The 27,757-nt window shown below is 55.4% G+C and overlaps 9 protein-coding genes across 9 annotated transcripts; 5 read left to right on the forward strand and 4 right to left on the reverse strand.

Moving 5' to 3' along the window:
- Window positions 1-36: 36 nt before the first annotated feature.
- On the reverse strand, window positions 37-2,874 carry BU26DRAFT_345133 (uncharacterized protein). The gene is made up of 3 exons (XM_033822369.1): window positions 2,526-2,874; window positions 2,002-2,478; window positions 37-1,841 (listed from the first exon to the last, which is right to left on the reverse strand). Exons 1-3 carry the CDS (start codon window positions 2,678-2,680, stop codon window positions 320-322), a joined length of 2,154 nt encoding a protein of 717 aa, XP_033682270.1. The 5' UTR covers window positions 2,681-2,874; the 3' UTR covers window positions 37-319.
- Window positions 2,875-5,246: 2,372 nt separating this feature from the next.
- On the forward strand, window positions 5,247-5,803 carry BU26DRAFT_566253 (uncharacterized protein; the record flags this gene model as incomplete). Its single annotated transcript, XM_033833495.1, has 2 exons — window positions 5,247-5,460; window positions 5,514-5,803. 2 exons carry the CDS (start codon window positions 5,247-5,249, stop codon window positions 5,801-5,803), a joined length of 504 nt encoding a protein of 167 aa, XP_033682271.1.
- Window positions 5,804-7,216: 1,413 nt separating this feature from the next.
- On the forward strand, window positions 7,217-8,093 carry BU26DRAFT_606250 (uncharacterized protein). Its single transcript, XM_033835646.1, has 3 exons — window positions 7,217-7,720; window positions 7,769-7,816; window positions 7,866-8,093. The coding sequence occupies exons 1-3, from the start codon at window positions 7,285-7,287 to the stop codon at window positions 8,060-8,062; spliced, it is 681 nt and encodes a 226-aa protein (XP_033682272.1). The 5' UTR covers window positions 7,217-7,284; the 3' UTR covers window positions 8,063-8,093.
- Window positions 8,094-8,482: 389 nt separating this feature from the next.
- BU26DRAFT_566255 (uncharacterized protein) lies at window positions 8,483-10,237 on the forward strand (the record flags this gene model as incomplete). Its single annotated transcript, XM_033833496.1, has 2 exons — window positions 8,483-8,975; window positions 9,996-10,237. 2 exons carry the CDS (start codon window positions 8,483-8,485, stop codon window positions 10,235-10,237), a joined length of 735 nt encoding a protein of 244 aa, XP_033682273.1.
- A 597-nt stretch (window positions 10,238-10,834) lies between these two features.
- Window positions 10,835-11,305, forward strand: BU26DRAFT_345183 (uncharacterized protein). Its single transcript, XM_033822371.1, has one exon. It carries the CDS (start codon window positions 10,871-10,873, stop codon window positions 11,207-11,209), a length of 339 nt encoding a protein of 112 aa, XP_033682274.1. The 5' UTR covers window positions 10,835-10,870; the 3' UTR covers window positions 11,210-11,305.
- A 97-nt stretch (window positions 11,306-11,402) lies between these two features.
- Window positions 11,403-13,122, reverse strand: BU26DRAFT_430353 (phosphatidylserine decarboxylase; the record flags this gene model as incomplete). The annotated part of the gene is made up of 3 exons (XM_033823875.1): window positions 11,403-12,525; window positions 12,572-12,703; window positions 12,752-13,122. The coding sequence occupies 3 exons, from the start codon at window positions 13,120-13,122 to the stop codon at window positions 11,403-11,405; spliced, it is 1,626 nt and encodes a 541-aa protein (XP_033682275.1).
- A 255-nt stretch (window positions 13,123-13,377) lies between these two features.
- On the forward strand, window positions 13,378-16,306 carry BU26DRAFT_345179 (uncharacterized protein). Its single transcript, XM_033822370.1, has 2 exons — window positions 13,378-13,802; window positions 13,850-16,306. Exons 1-2 carry the CDS (start codon window positions 13,569-13,571, stop codon window positions 15,953-15,955), a joined length of 2,340 nt encoding a protein of 779 aa, XP_033682276.1. The 5' UTR covers window positions 13,378-13,568; the 3' UTR covers window positions 15,956-16,306.
- A 1,409-nt stretch (window positions 16,307-17,715) lies between these two features.
- Window positions 17,716-19,946, reverse strand: BU26DRAFT_345199 (uncharacterized protein). Its single transcript, XM_033822372.1, has one exon. It carries the CDS (start codon window positions 19,646-19,648, stop codon window positions 17,783-17,785), a length of 1,866 nt encoding a protein of 621 aa, XP_033682277.1. The 5' UTR covers window positions 19,649-19,946; the 3' UTR covers window positions 17,716-17,782.
- A 1,549-nt stretch (window positions 19,947-21,495) lies between these two features.
- Window positions 21,496-27,154, reverse strand: BU26DRAFT_486794 (acyl-CoA ligase). Its single transcript, XM_033825927.1, has 4 exons — window positions 25,078-27,154; window positions 23,605-25,031; window positions 22,952-23,555; window positions 21,496-22,887 (listed from the first exon to the last, which is right to left on the reverse strand). The coding sequence occupies exons 1-4, from the start codon at window positions 27,132-27,134 to the stop codon at window positions 21,801-21,803; spliced, it is 5,175 nt and encodes a 1,724-aa protein (XP_033682278.1). The 5' UTR covers window positions 27,135-27,154; the 3' UTR covers window positions 21,496-21,800.
- Between the last annotated feature and the right edge of the window lie 603 nt (window positions 27,155-27,757).

The raw sequence follows: 27,757 nt of genomic DNA on the forward strand, positions 1-27,757 counted from the left end.
CCGAGCCAACAACCAGGTCTCGGCGAAAGGCCTGCATGTGTCCGCTTCGAGTACGGTTATCTTTGTGCTTGGTGAGCAGCCGCTCCGATGGCTAATGTCGTGACGGATAACATTCGGGAGCATATCAGGTACCGAGAGTGAGGTTAGGGGTTTCGACGAATATGCGGTGACCCATATATGTGCGCGAACTTTCGTGCTAAATTTCAGCGGACCGGCCCCGGATGGAGAAGCGCCGTCAACTCCTTTTGCGCGGACATCGTGTTGCGGCCGAACCTCATATAACGACCAGATTTTAGCGGGAGCTTCTGGTTCCAGGGGCCTATTGAAACCCAAAGTCTGGAGGATTCATCCAATCCATCCACATGAACGCATTATTAGCGTCCTGCATCGGAAAGTCGAATAGGGAAGAATCGAAGTCGCCAACGTTCATAACTGTCTCAATAACCTCGTTGCCAGACATGGCCGAAAACTGAAGTGGTTCCCACGAGGACCCCAAGGAGTGTTGGACCTGACTTGATGAGTCTATCAGGTCCGTTGCCGGAGGAAACAAGGAGCCAGGAGGATCCGAGGCTGGCGGTACATAGCTGCGTGGTTCGGGCGGAGGGTGCCTTGGTAGCTCGGGCGCTTGCTTTACGAGCTCACGCATGTATTTTCCGTATATAACTGAGGCACCGTTTCTGTGAGCTGGAGTGCTTCCTACGCGCTCCAAGACGGTTGCCGTCTCTTCGATGAGATTCCGTACGCTTGGAACGAGGTTTTGATTCGCGCCGGGGGTTGGAGTGCTCAGATTCAGAGCGACGCAAGCCGCAAAGCAGATCATAGTCACGGTGTTGTTCGGCATTGACTTCAAGCGAGCTTCGCCCTGGATCGCTGCGCGCATGACATTAAGGGCGGAGGACAGTGCCGAGGCGCGGAACAGTCGCTTGACTTCGAGAGGCGCAGTCGGGTGGTTGATGACGCCGCCGTAAGCAGAGAGCCGGGTATGCGTGACGAGGATTTCAACGTACGGCGGCAGAGCTTTGTGTTCGCCTTCGCCGATGGAAGCGGTCCAAGTGGCAAGCCATCTACCGAAGAAGCTCTCTATGGTCGCGTCGATTTCTTCCGCAACCTTAGAACCGACGTCGATCACCCTGTAGCTGTCGCACCTCGAACGGACAGCGTTGAAGAGATCGTCTAGGTCTCGTCGAAGCACAGCCATCGAAACAAGGGGCCCATCCTGAACATCGGATGTCCCGTTGCTGACATGCCAACTGTCGCAGTGCCTGACCAGGGGGGTAATGGGAACGCAGTAATTGCGACCCCGAGCAAGGCAAACGCCGCGGTCCAATACGAACAATGAAATCCATACTCTTTCTCTTCGACGAAGCAATCTCTGCCCCCAGTCAGACTCGGTGTCAATGTCTTCGAACCCGTCCATGGCCAGTGCCTTCTTTGCATCGAGGCAGTCGGCTCGTGGTACCCGTTTGAGCAGATCGCGAGCGAATGTCCGAGACGGCACAAGAATCTTGTTTAAATACAAGTCTAGTGCAATGCTTATAGCTGTTGAAATGTACAGACCCGTATCGTCGTCGCTAGCATGCGCGCCGGGGTGCATCCAGGGAACATTGACCATGAACGCTAGGACTATCTCGACAGAGCGAAATCGGCGAGCGATGACTTGCTCTGCGAGGAACTTCCGGTGTATGAGGAGCCTTTTGCAAAGTGCTGCAGCGGTAGGCATGAATAGGGCAGACGACAGGAGGAGGGATGTGAAGAGAAATGACGACCGATTTCGAACGAATGGAAGAGTATGTACGGTTGTATCGGTGCCCCACCGGGTATGGGCTAGCTTCTCGTGATAACTGGTCTGGTTAGTCATTTTCACTAGACTGAACGTCACGCTAGCAGCGAATTGTCTTGTCGACGTCGTACCAACCCGTGCTTTTCATCTCGGCTGGCCTGCTTGGTCGTGCCAAACGAGCACAGTAGATATTGCGTTGCCGTCCATGTAGGCTTACTTACAATGAAATGAGCATTTCTGCTTCTTCCATGGTCACCAGCCCAAGGTCAATCGGATCTAAATCGGGGCCCTGGTCTAAGTTCGCTTTGACGGGTAGAAAGAATCGGTGAACGTCAGACTTGTCCCCTCTGTCGCTTGCAAAGGTCCTACTTGAAGGGGTGGAAGCGCCAATATCTCCTGAGTGCGGGGAGGTCAACCGAAGATCCGATGCTCTTGCGAGCAGCTGAAGAGGATTCTCTGCATCATCCAATGCTAGGTGCTCGTCCGTGGATGGGCCCGCTCCATCTCTCTCGATGACTGGAAGGGCACCGGCCGACGATGCTGGCGAAATGTGAAACGGCTCATTGCTCCCACCACGCGCCTGGCTGAGGAGCTGTTGCAAGTGTTCCACAGTGCCCTCGCTCGACGATGGGTCTGATTTGGATTTCCTAAGAGCTTCTTCAATCTGAAATATGGCTTTTTCTAGTCCAGTTCGCTTGCTATGGCAGGTGAGTGGGAGATGATTCAAGAGCAATACATTACTTACTTCTTGACGCCCTTCTGCCTTCCGATGTGGAAGCTAGGAATGACGCATTCCACGCCCGTTTGTGTGCATTTCTCGCACACCGGGGCTCCAGGGTCTCTCTTGCATCTGATCTTGCTTTTTCGGCAGTTGAGACATGCAGCCTGCTTGCTAGCCATATGTTGGAGGGTTTGGGAAGGCGTTTCGTTGCAAAGCAACTTGCTTGCCGGTCTTCTGTAGCTCCTGAAGATCGACGCGCGTCTCGTGAGACTTCCAGATCAATGAAATAGCCAGCCTGGACGTGGAACGACACCCCACGTATGTGCATGCATCTCGCCACAAAGATGTAATATGAATGCCGGAGATCGTTGACGATGTGGTCGTGGATTGAAACAGGCGCCGTCGGGGTCTGACTAAGTTTTGCGCTCAGTCACGCTAAACTCTATGAAGTATAGCCGTCGATCTCTCTCCCCGCACCTCAACGCTCACCTTTTCACGACCCTAAACATATTCACGGAGTTGTCGCGGTCACCTTCCTATAAATCATTCTAGGATTGTTCGCTAATGCCCACGGACTATGAGTGAAATAATCGCTGAGCAACCCTCACATGAAGAGGCGCTGAGGAATTCCCCGCTGCGGCCTCCTGCTCTCCACCATACCGAACATTACCGTACCTGGAGGCCGTCAAGAAGCAATCAAGAAGCCGGACGACGCCGAGTAAACATCCAATTATACACCCATACCCCATGAGCTAGTGCCTTTACATACTGCCTTGCGTTGCTGGTTTAGTATGCTGCAATTTATCCGCTTCCATGTCCTCGCCGAAGGCCTTCAATACCTCGTCGATGCTGTCTTTCCCGAGAGCAAACCCAATTGGTTCATAGCTCTTCATGTAAGGCTGAGGCCCCTTGATCTCTAGCATGTATCCAACTACTTTGTAGCTTTTCTTCGGCTTGTCGAAGTAAACGTCGACCCAGAAGATTTCAGCTAAACCAGCTTCGGGGCGAGATTTGCGCACTTTCCCTGCCGAGCATTAGCGTTGGCTTAGATGTAAGCGTGAAGAGCAGCCATACAAGCTATTCCCACTAAGAGCTTATGCCGGTCCGTAGTCTTCGTCTTCTCTTGCTGTTGAAGGCGTTAGGATACGGGTCACCGTACAGATCAGCCTCCAAATTGCTGGCAGCAGGAGCCAGGGTTTGCGCACCTCTTCTGGCTCCGTATGATCGTTCTGTCGGATATGTACTTGTACGTTCGCGTCGGGTTTTCCGAAACTGACGATGGCTTGAAAGATTGGAAGCATTATGAATTCCCAAGCAGCTTCTGAGGTCTGGAGGTAGAGGAAGAAAAGGGTCGTAATAACTTCCTGAATCGTGAACTTTGAAGTTATAGCTATGTGAACGTGTAGAGTTGCTTCGCAGGTGAGCTGGAGAGTGAAGATAGTACAAGCACGACTCATTCACGCGTGAGTCACGTTCAATGCACAGATATGTGATATAGATACGGCAGCTGTAATACTAGCGAGAGAAGTTGCTAGGGGCTGACCGAGTTGGACATCAAGATCGGGCTAGCCTTATCAGGTATAGCGTTTTGAGTTCCCCAGGGCCACATCTCCCCGCGTAGGCGCCTGGGCATCTCGCACGTTTTGGCGCCCACGCATCCACACATACAATTCATCGAACGCTTGACTGTGACACTCCAACGTAGAGTGCGAAGAAAAGATATCTGTCGCACTCAGCTTCTGAAATGTAGTCATAGAGTTGACCCTCAAGCCGGCGTTTCCTCGCCCGCGCCTGACTCCTCGATGACTAGCTGCTGCTGCAGTGAGAGTCATGAACGAGTATATAAAGAAGCTCGAGGTCGGAGTTTGTTATCATTTCTCCAGCTACCCGTACAATAAGCGGGATTTCTATCAAAACTCATTTTCCAATCTTCGATCGACTTTCGTACGTACTTTACCAGCTTTGGATCATCATCACAGTGTCGAGAAACGAAAAGACTCTTTACAACGTCCGCAACTACCTTGAAGACAACTCAACAGGAGCGATCATTGAAGAGTTCGAGAGAGAGGGAGACGAGCAAACTATCGAGCGAACGAGGATAAAAAGGGAGATAACCGGTAAGTGCTGCCGTTGGAACATGTGGCCATCAGGGCTCTTACCACCAGCAGAGTCTCTAGAGAAGCTCCGCCCTGAACATAATCAATTCCTAGTCGACGCAGACATAGCTAAAAAAGACGGTCGGTATCGTTTCGTTGCGACTCTTTACAAATGCTTCGTTTCGACTACTAGCGAGAGGCTATTAGAAAAGATAAGGACTGGTGAAGATGCCGATGATATCCTAACCTCTTTTCGTCTTCTGAGTGAGAAACTTCGGGACGAATGGAAGGCGAAAGACGACGAGGACGACAAACCAGAGGGCGACGAATCGAAGGGCGACGAATCTGAGCATGATGCACAGAAGGACGCAAAAGATGCAGAAAGGGGTCCATGACTAGGTGCACAGTAGGTGCGCTGTGAGGGAATGGCATCTGCTCTAGAGGTTTGATGTACGGCGCGGGGCGGGCCACGATCACGCCTTGACTCCTCGACGACTCCGTATCACAGACCTGAGGAGTCACATTGAGATATATAAATGATCTTGCCTTCATCCAACGTTCCCAATCCATTGAACTCTTTTCTCGCTCTCCCTTTACAGTGTCTGTTTACATTGCAAGACTCACTCTCACCGAGCAACATTATCACATAATGCCTATCAGCACCTGGCTCATAGTCATGACTGAGCGTATGAGGAAGGCCCCAAGATACGAAGCAATGGTCACCCTAGCAGAGAATGTGAAAGACATCCGCATTGAAGACCGCGAGTGTCGCTCAGAAAAAATTGCTGCTCAGCCCGCGAGCGAAAGCAACGCGTCGACCGACTCGAAGGAAAAACGCCATCGTTGCATTAGGTATATTGCAAGTTAGTCAGCGCTCCGTACATACAATGATTTCGGTTACTGAAAACTACTACAGTGCTAGTGCGCGACCTTGAGCCGAGAGGCCGTCAGATTTTTATTGGATCAACGAAGGAAAATGATGGGAAATATTACGCTGGAGCATGGCGAGGCTGGGGTGAATCTGGAGAGCCATTTCACAAGGGGGAAGACGGAAAGTTGGACCATTTCAATGCGCTGCTCTGTCTTCTCAGGGGCCTCGCTGAAATCGCCGAGAAGCGCATAGTTGAAGGCAAAATGGATACCTACTACAAACGCGATCGTTTGAAGAAGATTATCTCTGGTGCCGGATTTGAAGTCATGGAGTAAGGAGGGACCCCGTAACGGAGAGTGTTTGTGAAGCTGGGCTTTATTTGTCTTTTGAGCCTTTTGAAAATCACGAAAGGGCTACATTTCCTTCTCGCGTAATGTGATGGTGACCACCTATTCTTCTTCACCCTCTGAGGCTGCGTCGGTATATAAATTAGCATTCCGTGACATACCTAGGTAGAAGTGATGTAGTACAATGGTGACTCAGAGGTGGACGGAGGTCTTCACCCACTTTGTCACTTTCCACGACACCTTTCCTCTACATCATTTCTCCAATACAAACTTGAAGCAAGTCAGGTCCCTGTTGCTTTTATCATTCGCCCTCTGATATACCGCATGCAAAAACTGTGTACGTGCTAAGTTCCAGTAGAGGTGTGTGTGTGCAATAGTCGGCGAGGATCAGGTGCATCCCCCGCATATCGAACTCGAAATCCTGCACCGGTAAGGATTTCTGGCGTCTAGGTCTAGTTTTGGCGTCGCATTCCAGGTGACGGCACGCTCGGACTTGTATGCGGAGGCCATGCAACTCAAATTTCAGGGGCCGCCACGTGGCCTAGACTGGGATGAGGAACGGACCCACAACCAACATGAGGTCGCAGTCACGCCATTGCTTAACAACAACTTCTACTCGTCACTCCAACATCGAAGCCCAGTCCCATTTCTACTTGACTTTCAGCTCGTTCATTCCCCACGAAGTATGCCATGTGGAATAGGACTGCGGTCACAAAGAGCGTAATATGTTCAAAAACGGTCTCAAAAACACTGCGAAGGGCTACTAAATGATCTAAAGCCAGAGATCTTCCTAGGCACCCATCGACTTTCTCAGCACTGGCAACACCATCTCGTGACCCCGACCGGAAGGACGGTCTGCGCGGCTTGTTTAGCACCGCATCCCAATCGGCCAGTGCACTTTGTCGCTCATTTCCTGCACGGCCTCGTCCAACGCTTGCGCGACCTCCACGATACCTACGTAGCGGCCTTGGGCACCTCCCTACGCCATCATGGTCATTGGAAGCGTAATGTATAGATGATCCCTTACCTCACGCATCTTTTGAAGAGGAGAGAACGACAGTCCACTCATTTCTCACTACACATCCGCACCAAACATCACCCTTTCTGAAGGCCTTCAATAGGCGAACGGAGGGCCGCTCCATGTATCATAACACAACGACGATATCCAGCTTGAGTTTGTACAAGCCCGATCCGCTTTTCGACGCTGTTGGGTTTCGAGCCAAACGGAGAAATTGCGAAAGACGATCTGCACTGAATCATATTCGAAGGCGCGCTTGGTTCATTAGCCACAAGGTCAACACCATGTCACCATTTTCCAATGCGCCGCCAACGCACTCGGCGAAAGCATGATATCTGCGCACCATTATGATTCCCCTACTATCGCGAAGTTATGCTAGTACAGGAATATTTCGCGGCTTTTTGCAGTGTCAGCGCCGCGAGGGCGTGGACGGTGACTCCTTGGTACATACATGAGTAATACTAATCGGAGGAGTCATGCCGTTGTATATATCACGACTACACTGTACTTTCCTACCTTCACATCTCCTTCCGAGTTCACTCTTCTCTTCTTTCCACACTCTTGCACCTGCCATACATACATCATTGTCAGCCAACAAGATCGATATCACCAAACTACGTGGACCCAGCCGCCGACCAACATGTCAGCCCAGGCCTCAGACCAAACGCCGAAGAAGACCATCATATACCAAGCCATAATCACATTCCCGAAGGAGGAACCAGATGACGAGCCCTACATCTACGATCCTACCTCCGCTGCGCGAGATTCTACTGTTGCGAAGGGAGAAAAGAAGTCATCAAAACTCTCTCTATCGAAGATTCTTCCCGGCCATGCCGAAAGGAAGGCAAAAAGAGAAGCTGAGGGCGCCGCTAAGCAACCTACGAATGGTATGACGGGCGCACCCAATCATGAACCTCTCAATGACAGTATACCAGATGCAGAGACTGAAAAGGCGCTCAATGAGCATGCGAAAAGTGTTGCGAGTAAGTCATCACAATCATGGTCCTCTTTACGCTTTCTAACCATACACAGAAGAAGTTCGAAACTTCGATCCGAATACTGATCAATTCTTCCTCCGACTATGCCGGGAGGACGTTGGGAGATATAGCGCTACGGTGTGGGCAGGAAATGACGATTCCGGGCGGGAATTGCACACGGAGGAATGCTCCTCTCCTGCTGATGCCATGGGCATGCTGATCCAAGGGCTAAAGAAAAGGCAGGATGAATGATACAGGTAATGGAGGTGGGAGAATCGAAGCGGCATGTAGCTAAGCTCACCAAACCTGGATGTACCCTCAAACATTCTCTCACATCCCCGTATCACCACGTCTATCATCCACGCTTTTCCACCTCCTCAACATGTCTTACAATCATGTCATTCAAATTCTTCTGCCTACTCAGCACATTCTTCTCTTTTGTACAGTTCGCACTATGCACTGACCTAGCGAATGACTCACATTGGAGAGACCCAGGCTCGGTAACGAGCGGGATCTATGACTCTGATCGCGCGAGGACTCATCAACGTCCAACGTCCCCTACGGATCTGAATCATAAACTCCTCGACGGCCCTCCACTCTCTTATTCTCTCCTCATCTCCATTCAATCACCGCTCTCACTCAGTACAATTCCCCATCGTCGCCCTTTCCACTATGGCTTTGTATTACCCAGGAGTTGGCCCCCCATGGTTCACAGCGCCCAACGCAGTGTACGAGGTCATCGTCAATCTCGAAACCATGAACATCGACACCCTCCAGTACGACTGGGAAGACGAAGTTGCTGAAGCCGCACCGCCTGTAGCCCCTGAAGTACCCGAGAAGTCTGACGACGGGAACGGGAGTGAGCCGAAAAAAGAGCACAAGATTCTAGCTATATTACAGTCGCATCTCCTAGCCAAGCACCGCGAGCGTAAAGCCACACCAGAGGCTGCGGAGCGGTCGACGACGCTGCGGAGGGAGGAAGAGGCTTTGAAGACCATGGAACGAGAAAGGCACGAAGGGGCCAGACGGGAGGAGGATGCCATCCGAAGAGAACCTATCGGCAACATTCGCAACACAGTTCTCCAACTTGCACCTCGTGCTAGCAAGATGCACATCCGATGCGCCAAAGAGGACGGTTGGTGGTGCGCGAGAGTGTGGGAGGAGGGTAAGGAATCGGGAAAAGAGCTAGGCAGGGGGAGAGAGTGTAACACTGTGGCAGGCTCACTGTGGTCACTAGCGCTTGGGGGGACTTGGACCGTGAGGAAGACACAAGCGGAAGAATAGGTAGTTGCGAAAGGGGTTCCGCCTCTACATATGACGAAGAGGATATGAGGAACGAGGGAGTGGCTCCCTTTCCTGGTTCAGCAGCGGCACGAGGGCCCAGTGAGATATTTTCTGGCATTTTGTTTAGCTATTTCTTCTTCAATGGCTCATTGCTATTTCCATGAGCCGTGAAAATCAGAGCCTGTCTATCCTTCTTGACTCCTCCCCCGCTGATCCAATAGCCGTGAGTCATTCCCGATTATATCTACGGCGCAACCTCTCCCTCATCTTCACTTTCGTGATTATCACAGAGCTTGTATTCTCACTCCATCCATCGAAGCGAGTTGGCTTATCGGCTACCATATATACACCGTCATCGAATTTCCACTCATCATTTCCAAACTCCCAGTATGTCCTACCATTCTACCTTCGAGCCCCCCGCATATTGCGAGTTACCCATAATTCAACGTGCACTCGAGAACTTCGACGCCGTGGCGACCTTCATTCCCGAGCAAGAAACTCCACACATGGAGACCCGGCAATCAGGCAACACCATGTTCTTAGCAAGGGCAAGCGCCATGGAACCCGGAAAGCATCTTATTAGGCGCATTGCGGGTTCGCATACTCTTTCTACTAGCAATTCAGTTAAAGCGTCTTCACACTAACAATCCTTCCAGATCAAGCCCACGAACTTCTCCCAAAGCCTGCAAGGGTAGAAACACGCGTAGGGCCCGAACCTTCCCAAACGACCGCGGGGGTAACCACACGCATAGAGACGCGGCTATCGGGCAGAACCATGCTCTCGAAAAGCGGTAGCGTTCTCGCACACCAAAAGCAACTCCTTAGATGCATTGTAGGTTCGCATACCTACCTACTAGCCCTCTACTCGCAGCGCGCGCCTTCACACTAACAACGCTTCCAGATCGTGCCCACGAGCTTTTCCCGAAGACTGTGAAGGTTGGCTTCGGCGTGGACTGGGTGTTCAGAGGACGCCACTACGAAGTGTGGTTGTATGCAGAAGAGGACGACGGGGGGGTTGTCTACTTTGATCTCACCGATCAAGAAAAGCGGCCTCAGACCGTTACGGAGGCGTTGGAAGATGTGTTGGGGCGGATTAGGAGACTAGATGCGAGGCAGGGAGTAGCCAGGGGGTTTCTCACTTAGGGCACCGAGTCGCCTCAGAGCATTGCCATGTCTAGAACTACCTCAAATTTCATACTCATTCTTGCTCCTTGCTCTCCTCAAGTCTCCCGATCGCACATCAACTTCTTATCAGCACTCTGCTTCTCCTTCTCCTTCTTCCTTTGTCATTTCAAATCATCGTGTGCAAATTGTACAAGTACTTCTTCACATAGTCATAGCCCTGTCCGGCCTCTAGATAGCCAGATGCTTTCCCATTACGCCCACACCTTTCCAGACCGTCGCGTACAAACTATCAATTAATAGCTTGCTGCACCGTTCCGTGCTGCGCTGTTCTATCTTATTACTCGCTCTTACGGCACAGAGCGTCTCCCGGCTCTCCATTGACTCAGATCTCCAACATTAGTCAATCCGCTCACCCACTCACCGTCCAAACAGTCGCCCGTAATATAGAATGCCGTCTTCCACATCTCTCTTCCTCCTCCTTAACACTCCCTTCTCCCTTCTCCCTTCTCCACAGCACAGCACTCCACAACCCACAAACCCTTACAAACCACCACCCACCCACCAAACCCCAGACCCCAAGTCCCCCCACCCCCCAACCTCCCAACAACCAACCTCCCTCAACCTCCCTCAACCAACCAACCATCACCACCCATGCCCCCTCTCAACCCCGTCAAAAAGCTGCATCTGCATTCGCAAGCCGCCAGTCTCTCGTCAGCGCCGGCAAAGCAAGCGCAAGCGCAAGCGCGGAAAGCCGCGGCGAGTCGGCGCGAAGAGGAGCAGGAGCTAGACGCGATGGCATTGGCGCAGGCGAAGCGAGAGCAGGAGAGGCGAGCCGTGGAGAATCTGCGCAGGACGAAGCGAGAGGAGGAGGCTATGGAGAAGCGGCGCAAGAAGAAGGAGCAAGAGGAGCAGGCTATGGAAGCGAAGCGGAAAGCGGATGAGGATGAGGATGATGATCATGATGAGCCGCCACCGCCGTACTCGGAATGAAAGGCTGGAGAAGGAAGGATAGTGCGGTGACGGGTGGACTGGAGGAGCTTGTACTGTACTCATGTTTGATGCAATGCAATCCAATCAGATATATATGTATATGCGATGCGTCGCTCTTGCACAACCGACTCATATCCTACAAATCTTCACCAAATGGTATCAACACAACGGTCGCCCAACCCGGATCCCTCTACTACGCCTCTTCCACATACCCCAACGCCTCGCCAACCTTAACCTTCTTCCCCTGGTGGATCTTCCAGCGGAACCCGCCCTTCCGCTCGCCCTTATATCCCTCGTCTAAACTTGGTCTGACACCCTTCGGCGCTTCAAAGACCAGGACGATGGTACTGCCTAGCTGAAACCCGCCCATTTCTTCCCCTCGCTTCAATGCGTGTCCGCCGAGTACCCGGCTCGCGTTCTCGTACGTTGCTTCGGCAAAGCCGGAGTATGGTTCGCCGCGCGCAGCTGCCTCTTCAGCGGCGCGGTCGGCGGCGGTGTCGGTGGTGAGGGAATTGGTGCGGAGTTCGCGATCGAAGTTGATCTTGATGGAGCCGACGTTTGTGGCGCCAACGGGTGTGTATGAGAAGAAGCCCCAGCGCCACCGACCAAGCAGAACAACGCGCTCGTTCAGAGTGAAAAGGCCAGGCATAGTGCGTTGCAGATAGGGCGATACGCTGTACAGTTCACCAGCGAAATGCCGTCGGCTTTCTACGACCCAGGAAACGGGCGAGTGGAAGCGGTGGTAGTCGCCGGGAGCGAGATATATAACGCAGTAGTACAGAGTAGTCGGAGTCTGCGCCGACGCTGGAGCCCACCACGGACGTTTAGCCTCACTCAAAGCAAGATCAGCGCGCACCTCAGCTTCAGAGGATGGCTGCGGCTTTGTCGCTTGATCTGAAGGCATTTCCGAAGGTTTGTTATCCTTCGGCCAGGGGCCTGAGAATAAGTTGGGGAGCGTGTATGAGATGCCGTTCACCTGAGCAAACTCCTCGTCTGCTCGCATGATATCCTCCTCGCCGGCTTTGGTGTGCTTGTCGCTCGCCTGTTCTCGCGCGTCGGCGGCGGCTTCAATGGCGGGTCCTTTGTAGGTGGGCCGTATGGAGCCCAAGAGAGCATCGAGGCTGTACGTCACACCCTTGACCTGCTCTACTTCGCCATGCTCGATTGTGCCAAACTGGATGACCTTGCCGTCGGCGGGGGAGAGGACGGCGTTGGGATTGGGATCAAGAGGCCGCACGCCGGGCTTGAGGGTGCGGTAAAAGAAGGCGGCTAAGTTGGGGTAGACATGGAGGTCCGGCTCTGACACTTCGGAGAGGCTGGCCTTCGTTAGTGCGTCGTTGTGAGACATGATTCACGACTCACTTGACACCGAAGATGAACGAGTAGAGCTTGAAGCCGGGGACACGGAGGTAGTAGGGAATGTCCAGCTCGTTGAAGCGACCCCATAACCGCGAGAGCGCCTTCAATGGCAGCGTGGACATGATTTGGACGGTCCTAACAAGCTGTTAGCTTATGAAGTAGAACGGGTCCAGTGATGCTCACCAAGGCCCGCTTGGCCGTATCTTTTCGCGCTTCTTCGGGCGCCCCTGTTGATCCAACACAACTTCATCCTTATCCGCCTCTCTTTGTGTATGCTTCTCCCTCCGCTGGATACGATAAAGTTGCCATACTCCGAGAAAGCCGACGCCGAGGGCGATGGGAATGGGCTCCCATTTTATCTTGGTATTCTTGAGCGCCGAGTTCAGCCGCGATCTGAAAGACTCTTTTCGATGGAAATGTTGTTCGAGGAAGGGCATCGAAGAAGAGAAGCTGCGCGATTGAAGCGATAAGCGGGCGGACGCAGGTCGGAGCGGACGGGGGTGATGCGCTCGGACGACGGCTCGGGGGAGCTGGCGGGCGCAGATGGCGGTCATTGCTACCCCATTTGGTGTATTTAATGTTAGGCTTCGATATAGGAGCTGATATGTAGAGAGCATCTGCACAAGGTCTGGTCGAAGAATGGCGGAGGGGTGCTTGAGAAAAGCAACAGCTTTCGGCGGCCAATGACGTACGAAGCGACATCCGAGGCTCTTGGCGCGGTTCGCGAAGCTGTAGGGCTGGGCTGGGTCGTCTTTCTCCCTTGCTTTCCGGCGCCATACTCGAAGAAATACAATAATCTAACAATTGCGGCGCCGTGATAGACTCACCCAGCTCTGAGTAGCCACACAGTCGAGTCACTGCCCGCGCTGCTTGGAGACTGCAGGCGCGAGCGTTGGATGACTGACTGTCCCGAGCTCTAAGCGCAACGTATACAAATCGCGGTCCGCTGCTGCACCTCGCAACCACCGTCACTCCACCCGCCGTCCGCTCACTGAACACCATGGCCGATGAACCGGTCTTCGTCAATCTCAAGATCCTCTCTCCGTCAACCGAAGTCGAGGGCGGCGTCAACCTGCCGGACCTGCCCACGTCTACAACCATCAAAGAGCTCCGCCAGCGGATACAAGATGCGGTTCCTAGCAGACCAGCGACGGACCGCATGCGCTTGATATACAGAGGGAGAGTGGTGCCCAACGAGACAGACACGCTTGTCGACATCTTCGGCCTTGACAATGTCGGTAGCTGTGCTCCGCGGTGAGAGACGCAGCTAACGTGAAGCAGATACGTGCCTCGAAAGAACAGAGCTTGCACCTGGTCCTAAGGGAACTAGCCACCTCCTCTTCATCGCCATCGCCCGCTCCCCGATCCTCGACCGCACCGCCAAACCCCTTCCGACCTGCTGCTCAAGCACCACCCCCGCCGAGCCCGCTGCAGACGAATCCCTTCCGAGCGCTCCCACAACCCAGACCGAACTCGCAACCACAGCTGCCGCAGCCGCACCACCACCATCATCCACACCATCATCACCACCATCCACAGCCTTTGAACCCCTTCGGCCAAGTCCCAATGCCCCCGCCCTTCGCCTTCGGACAAGCCGTGGGCCAGAATGCGCAACCGGGCCAAGCGCAGACACCGACACCGAATCAGCAGTCGAATGGAGGCACGCCCGCACCCGAGGACGGCGCTCAGGCGCAGCCAGCAGGAGGGAGGCCGATGATGGGCCCAGGAGTGCCCAACTTCCTGCCAAACACAACCAGGACCGTACGGCAAGAGGGCATCGGGCCCAACGGCGAGCGGTGGACTGTGACGTGGAACAACACCAACGTGACGATTCCTCTGCATCCTCACCAACAGCCAATCCTGCCTCGACCGTTCCCTCATCCGCAGGGATTCCCCCTACCCGCTCGACGAACGCCGTCTCCTGCGTCCGGAGACATGGCCGACCCACTAGTCCGGATACGAAGGTCTATGGATTTTGCGAGGCAGGAGATGGAGAATGTTAGAGTGCTGCTTCGGCAGCCTGCCGCGCAAGCTAGTTCACTCGCCTCATTGAATCCCCCCGCGTGGCGTGTTGAGCAAATACGGCACGCCGTTCGGAATCTCATTAGTGGGCTGGATAACGTCGATCGTGGGCTTGCATCAATCGTCGCGGAACCGTCCATGGCGCAGAATCGTGACCTCTTGTCCCTGCAACAGTCAGCCACTGAGCTGAGAGCCCAGGCGGGCGAGTTCAATACAGAGCTGGATCGCCTACAGGAAGAAATTGCGTCTAGGCATGCTTCACCAACCCACGGTACATCGTCGGCACTGGCACCATCCTCGTCACCGGCGAATCCACAGCCTTCACCGAGCAATCAGACACAGCAGGCTGCGAATCACACATCACCAGATTTCCCAACGGAACTATTCATCCTTTCGAGTCCCCAAGGTCCAGTCGGTATCCTCTTCGATCAGCGAGGTACATATACGACGGCGCCCATGGTCCCGACGCTACCGTTCCAGACCTTTACTCAGCAGTTTTCTACTAACAGACAGCTTATCGCGGGTATTGGACAGCGCATCGCCCAGAATTCTACTCAACTACATAACCAGCTCGCTCCCGGCCAGCCACCGCAGAACCAGCAAGCAGCTGCCGGCGCTCCACCTGTACCGGAACAGCCCCAGAATCAAAACCAAAATCAGAACCTGGCTCAGCCCGCGAACGCGAACGAAAACGCAGGGCAGGATAACGACCGTCTTGGTCTTATTGCCGGCCATGCCTGGCTCATCTTCAAACTCGCCTGCTTCATCTACTTCTTCGCCGGCGGGGGCGGCTGGTACAGGCCAATCATGATGGGCATCATCGCCGCGGTCGTCTACCTCGCGCAAATCGGCATCTTCGAGAACCAGTTCAACGTAGTACGGCGCCACTTCGAGGCCCTCCTCCCGCTCCAGGACCGCCCGGCTCAAGGCCAGAATCGGCAGAACGCGAACGGCGCGCGCGATCCGAACCAACGCGTAGAGCCGAACCAGAATCTCACGCCTGAAGAGGCCGCGCGGAGGCTCGTCCAGCAACGCCAGGAGCAGCGCTTTGGGTCGATTCGGGAAACCATGCGGACGATTGAGCGTGCGTTTGCCCTCTTTGTGGCAAGCTTGTGGCCGGGCATCGGCGAGCGCATGGTGCAGGCGCAGGAGGAGAGGGCCAGGGCAGAACGAGCTGCGGAGGAGGAACGGCAGAGGCTGGAGGAGGCGAGGAGGCAGGAAGAAGAGCAGAGACGGCAGGAGCAGGATGCGAATGCGGAGGGAGAGAAGCAGGAGCCGAATGTGGAAGATGGACCGAGTGGGACGGCGGGAAGTAGTAAGGGGAAGGAGAAGGTGGAGGTTGCGGAGGGGCGTTCCGCTTCGTGAGGGCATATTGACGGTTGCGTGCCTGTCCGATATATTTAATTCGACCTGTGAATACTGAACTGGACTTCCATGCGTACGTACCAGATTATAGATCCCTCTACGTAGAGCCGCCGTCAAAACACGCCATCTATGATAGACCAGAGGCTCCCCACCCATACCTGGACAACAAGCCATGGCCGCTGGTTTGGCAAGTAGGACAAAGGGCTCGGTGCACGTCCCTTCCATTCAATAGCACGCGCGCCGATTCCGTTTACCTTGAAATACTTCTTCAAAGTTCTAACCCCATCCCTTCATCACGCAGCATGCGTGGTTTCCTTCCTTGCCGTACACACGTATCAAACTTACTCGTCTCTTCTCTCTCCAAACCACGGAGCGCCGCACACGACGATTCACCGACGTCGCTCCCGGCCAAATGACTCCAGACTTCGTAGTCTGGGAACGCGTCCAGTTGGTCGCATAGCGCTCGCGCAGGTCGTCGGTCGTGAAATCGTCGTTCGACGAGGGTCGTCCACCGCCACCACTCGAGAGAGAACCCGCCCCGATCTTAGCCAACGTATAAGAGCCCCGGTCAAACTACTTCACTCGCGTAGATACTCACGCGAGCTGCTAGTAAGGCGGGTTGGAGTAAGTTCGATCGACGTGGTTCCGAGACGCTATCCTGTCCGCCATCGCTGTGCGTGTTAGCCATTTCCGATCCACGGCTACGCCCCGCGCGCATCAGCCGTGAGCAAGCAAGCAGCGTCTATCGTCCCGGACGGACGCCCGCACACCCAAGCGACGGATTGCTCGAGAGGTAGCGGCCGGGTCGCGTCTCCGAGCTTCGCGCAGAATCCCATCACGCTACGCGAACTCAGTGCCTCGAAGCAATTTCGTTGGGAGACAGGCTCAGCTAGCCTTGCCGGCATGTGATTTCGGGACTACGTGGGGCGGGCGAAATAACAAGATAGCTAAGTTAGGCTTGGTGGGCGGGTCAGGCATGCTGGGTCGAGCTTGAACCTGTGGGTATGGAAGGGGTTTAGTCGCTAGGAGAGAGAGATAGAGGGCGATAGGTGCTGCTTGTTAGGTAGTGAGGTAGAGGGGTCGTGGGAGGGTGTAGGGGCTTATGCGTACATATTCCCGATAGAAAAACTAGCTAATGGAAGCCTCCACGACTGAGGTTGCGGGCTTATTATTAGCCCAGTATTCTAGGCAGAAATATGTAAAGAATACTAACGCAGTACCTATAGCCCTATACCCTTGCAAGGGAAAGACCGTTTAACTTAGTAAACACGCCTAAAGATTACTACGTGGAGGGGCGTTGTGTACCTTTCTTTGCTTTTCTGGAACTGCACTGCACTGCACTGCACCACGGTTTCTTTACACAAAGACTAGCTGTCAAGTCAAGACATCAGATCGTTGTTTCTTATTAGTTTGCAGGATGGAAGGAAGGTGAGGAGGGGAGGGGAGGGGAGGAATCGAATCGAAGTTGCGGCTCTGTTCTTGCTGCTATTTTTTTCACGGCTACTATGCCCATTCCCATGTCCTCTTCTCCGCTCGTCTCCTCTACGCCTTCTTGTAAATGCTGTCTAAAGGGCTGCGTGGGAATATGTATGTACAGAGAAGAGAAGAGAAGTAGAGGAAATGAAAGAGGAAAAGGAAAAGGAAGGGTAAGAAGGGTAGGCGCGCATGCAGATGCTACGCTATGCGAATGCTAAATGCTAAATGCGAATGCTAGAAAGGCGAAGAAGATGCAAACCTGACGAAGATGCGCTGACATGAAGCATCAGATGCGGACAGGAAACGGGGTCTTCCTACTCTTCTTCCTCAAACCAAAACAAAGCAGCACCCCTAATAAGTAAACGCCTCCTCCACAAAATCCACACTCCCCTCCGTCAACCACGGCCGCACCCCGGCCCTTACCCCATCCGCAAACCCCCCGCTCGCACACACAGTCACCGCCATCGCGCCCACCCGGCTCCGCACCTCCTCCTCAATCAGCGTCGCGACATTCGGCCGCCCGGCGAACATCTTCACCGTCTCGCTGCTGCTCTCGACGCGCCCCTTCGGCCTTGTGATAAACAGCTTAATGCGCAGGATATCCTTGCGCCCGGGCATGCGCAGGATCTCGTCCATCCAGGGGCGCACCCACTCGAGCGACTCGCTGTCGGGCACCGTCCAGATGAGAGTGAGCTTCTGCGTCGCGGTCGTGCCGAGCGCGTACCCGCTGATCAGGTGGCGCAGGTACAGCACCTGGTGCGTGATGCCGACGCCGCCGGCGAAGAGCAGGCAGGTCCCGTACGAGTCGAGCGAGTGCGCGCCGCCGTAGGGCCCCTCGATGAAGCCCCAGGTGCTGAAGTAAGTGCCGGGCGCGCGGCACGCGCGCTCGTACATTTTGCGCGTGAGGCCGGTGCGCGCGCGGCAGATCAGGCTGAGTTGGCGCGATTTGGCGGGCGCGCTGGGGATCAGGGCGGTGCCGCCTTCGAGGGTGGAGATGGTTTTTTCTTGGGAGGATGTTGGCGTGGGAGAGGTCGCGGCCCAGGCGACGCTGAAAGGGTGCGAGGACCATAGCGAGAGGGCCGGCATGTACAGGTGCACGTGGCAGCCCGGGCGCGGGTGCCAGTCGCGCACGAGGTCGATGGTGAGGCGGACGGCTTCGCCGGGCATGGCTTCGACTGTGATGCGCGAGGTGCGGGTGAGCCTGATGTTGTAGTAGACGACGTACAGGGCGCGCATGGCCCATTCGCTTGCCCAGAATAGGATGACGAGGTACATCCAGGGCAGCTGGGGCAGGCCGTGGCGCTCCAGGTGCAGGTACAGGCCGACGAAGGCGACGATGACGCACAGGCGGTGGATGTTGAGGAAGGTCTCGTAGAAGGCGTGGCGGATGGGCGACCAGGCCTGAATGCCGAGGAAGACGAAGGCGCAGGTGCAGACCATGCCCCAGGTGTAGGACTCCTCGTCGCGCAGCGCGTCGGCGACGGCCTGCCAGCCGTTGCCCTGCAGCGTGTTGTGCAGCCAGGCGGCCGTGTGGATGACGGACTCGATGATGGTGATGCGCGCGCCCCAGCGGTGGAACAGGTTGAAGTCGTCGTAGGAGACCTGGAGCAGCGGGATGAGCGGGTTGTTCCTGAGCGCAAAGAGCACGGTGGGGATGAGGTTGAGCGCGGCCAGCGTCCCGGAGCGGCCACGCAGCGCCGCCACAATGGCCTTAGACTCCGCGTCGCGGTACGGCAGCGCCAGACACCACGCCAGATTCAGCGCGCCGTACATAACCAGCATGATGCAATGCCAGCGGCCCGGCAGCGTCCCGTTATCGATCGCGGCGCTGATCTGAAACTGCGCATTGTGCTTCTTCTTGTGCAGCGGCGCAACCAGCAGATGCCGGTTCAGCCACGGCCACCAGCGCGTCCGGTTCTGCGCCCAGTATGCCTGCTTCTTCGGGTTCCCCATGACGCTCAGATGGCGCGTGTGCCGCCACCACATGCCCCATATCCGCAGTCCGAGGAGGAAGATGCCGCATGCGAGGAGGAGGTAGAGGAAACAGTCGACCCAGAGGAAGTTGCCGGCCTGGTCGACGCCCGTGAGGCCGTAGGAGAATTTTAAAGAGTCGAACTCGGCGGCGTCCCAGCCGTCGAGGAAATGCCGCCGCAATAGCGGGGATGTGCTGGTTGTGGGTTGGGACTCCACCAGCCGGGGGCGGAGGGGGGGAGCCATGTAGGAAAAAAAAAGGTTCGTTCGGTTCGGTGGAAGAGGTGCCTTTGAAGTTACGTTGTCAGTGAGTCTAGAGCTCACGGAAAGTATAGTCGACGATCTAAATTTCGTTTCCGTCGATCGTTCGCGCGGGTGCGGGTGAAAGCTCGTGGCGAATGAATAGTTGCACTTCCAGGTGCGATGTGAATCGGAAATCTGGGGAACAATTGCGCGAGAGCGCTGCAAAGGACCTTTATCCCAGACGGCAAGCGGGAGCGCAGGAATGCAGGCGAACTCGTGTTGACAATGCGCGGACAAAGGTATTGTCTCGTCACCGTGAATGCATCACAATGGCGATCAATAGGGCCAGGCCAGGTCAAGTGATCGCAGAGAGGAGGGGTAAGGGAGCCGGATATGCACAATGAATGTATGTAGGCGGCGGTCGAAGTTGCGCGCTGCACGACGGTGGTGGTGGTGAAAAGACGGTATGCTCTCCGAGCTAGCAGGTAGGTAGGTGGATCGACGATATAGGTGACACCGGTTCCTAATGAATGTCTGCAGCTCTCGAAGCAGTGAAGGGGAACAGCTCAGGCCGTCGTCGAGCAGCGTGAAAGTGGGCTGTCAATAAGGTCGCAATGCCGTGATGCAGTCGGTCCCGTCTTCAAAAAGAGTGAATGGAATGGCCGTCAAAACCCCGTCTCCCGTCGTACCCGTCCGACGCTCAAAAGAATGACTGACTGCGTTGCCTAAACGAATGAACAACAGTTGGACAGCAAAGAAACGAACGTCTCGACCACCCCTCGGTCGCAGGTACCGCACGGAAGAGCGACGACGTGTGGATAAGAGCGAATGTTTCCTAGGCCCGCCGAGGCGAAACGTCGAAGGGCGGGCCAGGAACGCGGATATGAGTGGCTGCTGGGCAATCCTGGGCCTGTTTCGAAACGTCGCTTGGGCGGGGCGTGCTGGCCAATGAGTCCCGCGCGGTGCCGGCGACGTGGGCTCAGCCGCAGAATCTCAGCAGCGAGCGGGTTCTTTCATGCGGCTGGGAGACCCTTTCGAGGCCAGTTCTGCGCTGTGGTTGCATGTGTTTCTCGCCTGTTGTTTCACGCCTCGGGTCGTCCGTGGACTCTCCACCATACGTACCATGGTACCATCCACGCCCTCTTCCCCCTCCTCAGGCCTTCTCCCTCGCGCCACCTCCTCTCCCTCTCTCTTTCCACCATCGCACCATCCACACGCCCTACATGAAACAACGTCCAAATGACGTTGCCAGTTGCCAGCTCCGTTCCAGACCTCCGGCGCACCCTATCTCCTATCTCGGTTATCTAGCCAAGTCGAGTCAAGTCGCACCAACCCAACCCCTGCCGCCGATCCCTTTGTTTCCAAACCGCACCCCCTGACGCTGACAAGCCGTGAAAGTGCGTACCAAGACCCCGGGGCCCCTCTGTGAGCGGAGTTTGGCGCCACGGCGGGTTCCTGCGCAATCTCCACGATAGCTGGGCGGGGCGTGCGAAGACTCCGGTGGGTGATTTTTGCGCCTATCGGATGAGATAGGAAGGGAGAGAGAGGGGAAGTAGTAATGGGGATGGGATGATAAAGAGGTGAGGGTCGTGCCAGCGGAATGGACGGCGCGAGATTCATGTCGACGCATGGGTTGGATTTGAATCGGTGTATGGTGCTGCTGCCGTCCATGTACTTCCGTCCTACCTACCTACCCTCCGGAACGCTGCGCTGCGTAGGCGTACTGCGTATGCATGTGCCTGTGCCTGTTTCTATCACATGACAGGACAGGCAGACGAGTACTATGGTACACCACTCACGACATCATAGCCATGTGGAGTCTCCAAAGCGAAATGAATGATAATCATTTTCGCTGTCAATGCCACCAAGTCCCGTGCGTGCATTCAATGCGGAAGGATACCTACGTCGATGCAAAAAGGAAAAATTGCTCCACCGCTCCACCGCCTCAACCAGGCCCATCACCCATCATAGCCCCCAACACCATTCATATCCTATCCTATCCTATCCTACCCAAACACCCGCTCGTCACCACCACATGCAACGCACCCCACGCCAAAAGCTTGAAACCTTCAAGCCTCCATCCCCAAATAACTGCCCACCAACGCTCTTGCCAAAGCACACCTAAGGTGAAACGCCCGCCTGAACCACCAACCGACTACCTATACCGCCCAATGTCCCCCGGTCCCGCGCCGGCGAAATTCATCGCCATGCGCGCATCCTGGCGCCACTCGTCGTTCTCCTCGTCACTACTATCTCGGCTCGCGTTCGCGACTCTCAGACCACCGGTGTGCTGCTGGCTCGGCAAGCTCCATCGATCGCCCGCCTGCGGTGGAGGGTACTGGTTCACATCCTGCCGCTGCTGCTGCTGCTGCTGTGGTGGAAGATACGGTTTATTGCCGTAGTGCGGTTCCGGCGGTGCCATTTCCTCCTGCGAGCCGCCTGGACGCAGGACGTTAGGGAGCGGAGAGGTGGATAGCCCCGAGGCGCCGTATTGCTGATGGTTACTGTAGTTCTGTAGCAGCTGCTGCGAGTTCTGGCTCTGGCTCGAGGAAGACGTGGAGTCGAACACGCCCTTGGTGTCCAGCGGCGAGTAGTGCACCGGCCCGTTCTTCGAATCCGTCTGCAGATGCGGCGGGAACTCTTTCTTGACTTCCGTCGGCGTAGCATCGCTGCCATCCCACTGCGCTCCAATGCCGCTCCCGGTGCCGAGCTCAGGAATGCTCTCTGGGTAGCGTTCAGCCGGCATTTCTGATAGGCCGGTGGGCAGCGACGAATAGCTCATCATCTGCGAGTTTCCGGGAAGTTCCTGCGCGCTGCCCGTCTGCAGCGACAGGTTTTGCATCGCCGTCATGTTGAGCATACTACTCGCTCTCAAGCTTGATGCGCGCATGCTGCCTTTTATGCTGCCGGGTCCACTGTTCCTGAAGGTCGCCATCGAAGCGCGACCACCCGGTTCCGCTACCTCGGTGATTTGGTTTCCGTCGCCGCCCAGGTCGCGGATGCTATATTGCGCGATGGTGCGCATCTTGCGCGTTACCCATCCTGCGAGGATCTTGCCGCGCTGCTTTTCGCCCAGGCGGGACCGATGGAAGTCACCTTTTATGACGAAGGCGACGATGTCGATGACAAGTTGGTGCTCGTTGAGGATGGAGTTTACGATGACGGGAACCATGGAGGCGAGGAAGTTGCGCCGGAAGATTTCGACTACTACGACTACCAGGCCGCCCGCTTGGAAGACAGCGCTGCGCATTGTTAGAAACGTTCTATAAGACTATGCAACAAAGAGAACAAAGAACTAATACGTACCAACCCCCAGGGACGATATTGCGGTGGCAGCGCTCCGCCGACGACTCAATATCCATGGAGAAATGGTTCAATCCATTAACCTCAAAAGTATCGCCAATGCTGCCCAAAACGAACAGGACTTGCATGTCGACGGGCGCGCCATTAGGCCCGATGGGGCGGGTAACATTGTGTAAGAAGCCCAGGTCCCCGGTGCGGACGTAGCGCACATTTGGATCTCCGTCGACCGTCCTGCCATTAAACCGCTCGGCATCGAGGCGCTCCTTGGAGCCGTAGAAGCTATGTGCATTAGCTTCCGACTGCACCCAGATCTCGCCGTATTCTCCGACGAGGCAGAGCTGGTTGGTTTCGGGGTTGACGATGGAGATTTGCGTGCTGACGGGCACCATGCCGGAATCTTGCACGAGCAGCGCATGCGGCTCGGTGTCGGGATCTACCGGCATTATCAGGCCTCGTCGCAAGGCGTTCATGTCGAGGTGCAGCTCGATTGGCTCGATGCACATGTACGACCGCGAGGCTACCATGGGGTTGAGGACGTGCGAGTAGACAGTGTTGATCGCAGTCCGGTCTAAGCCTGCAGGTGCAAAATGCACCCGCACTCGTTGATCTGCGCATGGTCAACTGATCATCTGTACTGTCGAGATAGATATACTTACAGACATCGACTCGCGGCCTGCCGTCGGTCGCAATCATGAGATTCTTAAGCTCATGCAGAGCCATAGCCTTCCCAGCTCCATGCGCCATGGCATGGTCAAGCATCTGACTTGTCGCGTACGCATCCTTAATCTTGTATCGCGACAGCGTCTGCAGGAGAATGTTGGGATTCTGGGCAAAATCGACGGGCGACACAAGATACGTTGGAGCAGCGAGGAAGATGCCCATAACGCAAGTGTGAATGAAGCCCAGGCCGATTGTGCTGCGTACGCACCCGAGGACAGGTCTCGTGCTCGTCATCTGGCACGTCTCCTTCTGGACCTTGCAAAGTGCCATGATGGTGTTATGGCCCAGTTGCACCGCGATGCGTCTTTGATCCGGCGTCCAAAAAGTCCAGACGAGCACCGGATACCCGGGCTGAACCCAAGCAGGCCGTATAGTCAGCCCTAGGTCCCGACAACCAGAAGACTGCTTAGGTGGCTTCGTGGTGTTGTAGACATTTGGCATATTGACCTTGAGAATTACCGCTGATTGTTTGAGATGCTGCGATACCGCCTTTATCTTCAGTAAATGGTCGACTTCCGCGTTGGCTATGATTGCCTTGACTCTGAAGTCGGCGATGATATGAAGCAGCGCAGGCGCATCCTCGTTCAGCCGGTTTTGATCGACTGGGGCCATGGGAATAGCCGTCACGCCGAGCACGAAGCAGGCGTGGATGGCAAAGACGAACTCTTCCGAGTGCGTGTACATCAACAGAACGTGGTCGCCAGCTTGGAGCTTCACCTTGTTCTTCAGGTACATGGCCACAGCAGCCACTTTGAGGTCGAATTTCTTCCAGTTGACACCCTTTCCTTCCTTGCCTCTGCCGTCAATAGTGCAGTAGGACAACTCTTCTGATTGCCGTGACACGCGCCACTGCATGAGATCGTGGATGTTGGAGAACTGGTTGAGGGGTGTTGACGTCCGATCGTCGATGACGACCTCTCGGTGGTCAACGCCGGAGTACTGCTTGTCCTGCAGCAGGAGATAGTTTTGGCGTGCCATGGAAGCCTGCGGTGACCAGATCCCTCCGGCAGGGTCATCACCTAAGGCGATGTTCTGAACCGCACTTTCGACGCCGAACTTGACGTGCACGCAGGGAAGCGAGCCGTTGTCGAATTCTCTTCGGCAAAGCATGTTGCCGATTTCGCGCCGCCCGTTCTTGATAACTCGCGGTAGTGTGTTCGGCGCCGTGATCATCACGCAGTAGACGCGCAGGTGATGTTCCTGGTACAGCAACTCCATGCATCGTTCAGATAAGGAATCGAGAAATGGTATATCCAACTGCCGCGGTGGACCTCCAGGGTTGGTTGGCGCGGTTGAGGCAGCCTGCGTCTCAATCAAAATAATAGGTAGATACTCCCCATTGACGTGGGCATCGAAAGCAGAGCTGGCACACAGTTAGAGCAGACATCGAAGAGACGACCGAGACTTACCAGTCATAGATCTTCGGGACGGTCCTCATGATGCTGCCGACGAGGTGCTGCACGAAGAAGTACCGATGCTCCGCTTCAAACACGCCATGCTCGACCCATTCTACTCGTTGCCGGATCCGATCTTCATACAGCCCCAGCACAAAGACTTTGCCCTCAACAATGAACCCCAGGAGGCCAGTTCGCAGGAACTCCAATTCCAGCATTTGCGGTGTCGGACTGCCCTCGACAAATCGGTATGGCCGAGCGTGGAAGATGGTTTCGGTGTGTTTCTGAAGCTGCCAGAATCCGCCAGACAGAGACGGTGAGTCCACCCATATCTCTCCTATAGTGTATAGTGAACAGAGCAAGCTCGTCTCAGGGTCGACGACGGCAACAGTGGCATCCGGTATGGGATATCCAAAAGCACCGACTCGCATGGTGCCCGGCTCGCCCGCGCGTTTTCTTGCCTCTTCTCCCAGGGCTACGACGACCACTTCGTTCATCTTGAGAGCCTCCTTGTCTAAGAGTATTTCGGTTAGTTCAGTGCGACTTTTCTTTTGGTCCCTCTTCTTAGTGACGCCTCCGCCAATGAGACTAGAATAGCCGTTGAGAGCAGTCGGGTCCTCTGTCTTCTCGTCCGCGTCAGGCTCCTCTTCTTCGATGTTCAGCGGACAGCCCATGCGTTCCTCGCCGCCTAGCCAGTCCCTGATGGATATTATCATGCCGCCATGTTCAGGTAAGCACAGCATGGGCGCGATCAACTGATTGGCCCTGGGGTTCCTTAAGGGCCGTAACCATCGGTCACCCAATATTTCATGGAACTCGCAGTCCACCGTCAGCGTGTCGATGAGGCACATCTTCACTGATGCGAAATTGGGCTCCATGTTCTTCTTGAAGTTTCTTGTCGCCATTGGATCTTGCTGATAGTTGTACGCAGCGTGTTTCAAGCCAGGGTAATCCGCAACCATGATGGTGGTTTTGTACTTGGTGATGAGGTGGGCATACATGCCAGGAGTTTCGACCGTCTGTGCTTCCAGCCACACAGTGGTATGCCCACCATAGACAGCGAACAAGACACTCATGATCATGCCCGCGCTCTCGCGTGGATCGAGATAGCTCAGAATGACTTCGGTAGGTGAGGCCCTGGATGGGGGTGCGATGAAGTTGCCCTTCTTGTCTCGCAAGGTTGAACTGAACGTGTCTGAGCTCCCGCTACCGGTAGGAATCGTGGTCACGATAGCGCTGATGCAGGCCATCTGATGCATGATGGTACGGTGACTGAGAACGACGCCACGCAAGTCGCCAGTTGGAGCGCGCGAGAATTCGATGTACGCCACCTCGGGAACTTGTAGCGGAGGTGTATCGTCGTGCTTCTTTGGATGGTAGCTCCCGAACTCGTTCGTTTTCCACCACTCCACCCCGCTGGGCCATTTCAGGCGGTTCTGGCTGATGTCACGATGGAAGGCCTTCAAGTTGTTATCGGTCGTCAGGGCAAGATGCGCTTGGGTGGTAGTCAAAAGAAGATTGAGTTTCTGATAGTCATCCACGCTATTAATGGGGACCGCCACAACGCCTGCGATAAAGCAGCCCATCAATGCAACGGCGAATTCGATGATCTCCGTGTCCCGGTACACCAATGCCACCCGATCGCCCCGATACAGGTTGCTCTTGTCCCGAATCACCTTGGCTACCTTTTCCGCTCTGCTGGACACCTTTTCCCACGTTATCGAGGCCGTCTCTTTGCCCTTTGCATCTAGCACCCAGAAGGCGGTCTGCCGAGGTTGCGTGCGCCCTCTGTGCCGGAGGACGGCGCCAATGTTGTCAAATTTTGACATCAGAGTGTTTGGGTTGTGCGGGTCGTAGACATCGAATGGAAGGTCGCGCGGCTCGAGCGGCATTTGCGTCTCAACAAGGCCTCCTGGAAGGTCATTGGGGTTCATCATGGGCGGCGGAATCGCGGCGGTTGGAGAGAAGGTATCTCCAGAAGAGTATCTGTTTGGCCCGCCATACGAGTCGCGTTGGTCCTGCATCTGCTGGCCGGTAAAGTCAGAGAAGTAGCCCTGGTGCGCATCCAGCATCGTGCTTTGCCGGGTCACATCTCCTCCTCCTCCTCCTGGTGAACTGTAGCCTCCGTCATAGCCCGGCTGCGTCTCCGGATTGAATGCGTAGTTCGCGGTGACCATGGTGCCGTCGCGCGAGTATCCGTATTCTGGGGTCTGCGGTCGAGGGAGGAAGGTTTCGCTGCTGTGCGATGGCTGCCGCTGGAGCGAAGTGGTCCTGATGCCCAGCTGCTTCTCCTGGAAGCGGCCAACCTGGCTCGGCGGATAGGCCATGTACTCGGAGTTCCTCCCATTGTTAGCGGGCGGCGCGCCATAGGACGACTCGGGGCGCGGCAGCTCGAGGGCCGGCGGCGGTTGCGGTTGTCCAGAAAGGGCGGCGAGCGACGCGGAGCGCGACCCCGAGCCCTCGGTGCTCACGCTGTTGAGGCGCAATTCATTCTGGAGCTGCTGTGTTTGCGCGGGGCCGAGAAACTGGGATAGCAGAATCGTTCTGCGCTTTTCGTAGCTGCAATACTGTTAGCACAGCGGTCCGCGAGTATGCGCCCGAGCAGCGGCTGCAGCCCAACAATATTGGCGGCGCACACGCACCCTTTCTGCGTGATGTCGCCCTCCTCCAGCTCGTGGTCTAGCTCCCGCAGCTT

This window comes from Trematosphaeria pertusa (genome assembly GCF_010094035.1).
Source record: "Trematosphaeria pertusa strain CBS 122368 unplaced genomic scaffold BU26scaffold_9, whole genome shotgun sequence".
Classification (NCBI taxonomy): Eukaryota; Fungi; Ascomycota; class Dothideomycetes; order Pleosporales; family Trematosphaeriaceae; genus Trematosphaeria; species Trematosphaeria pertusa.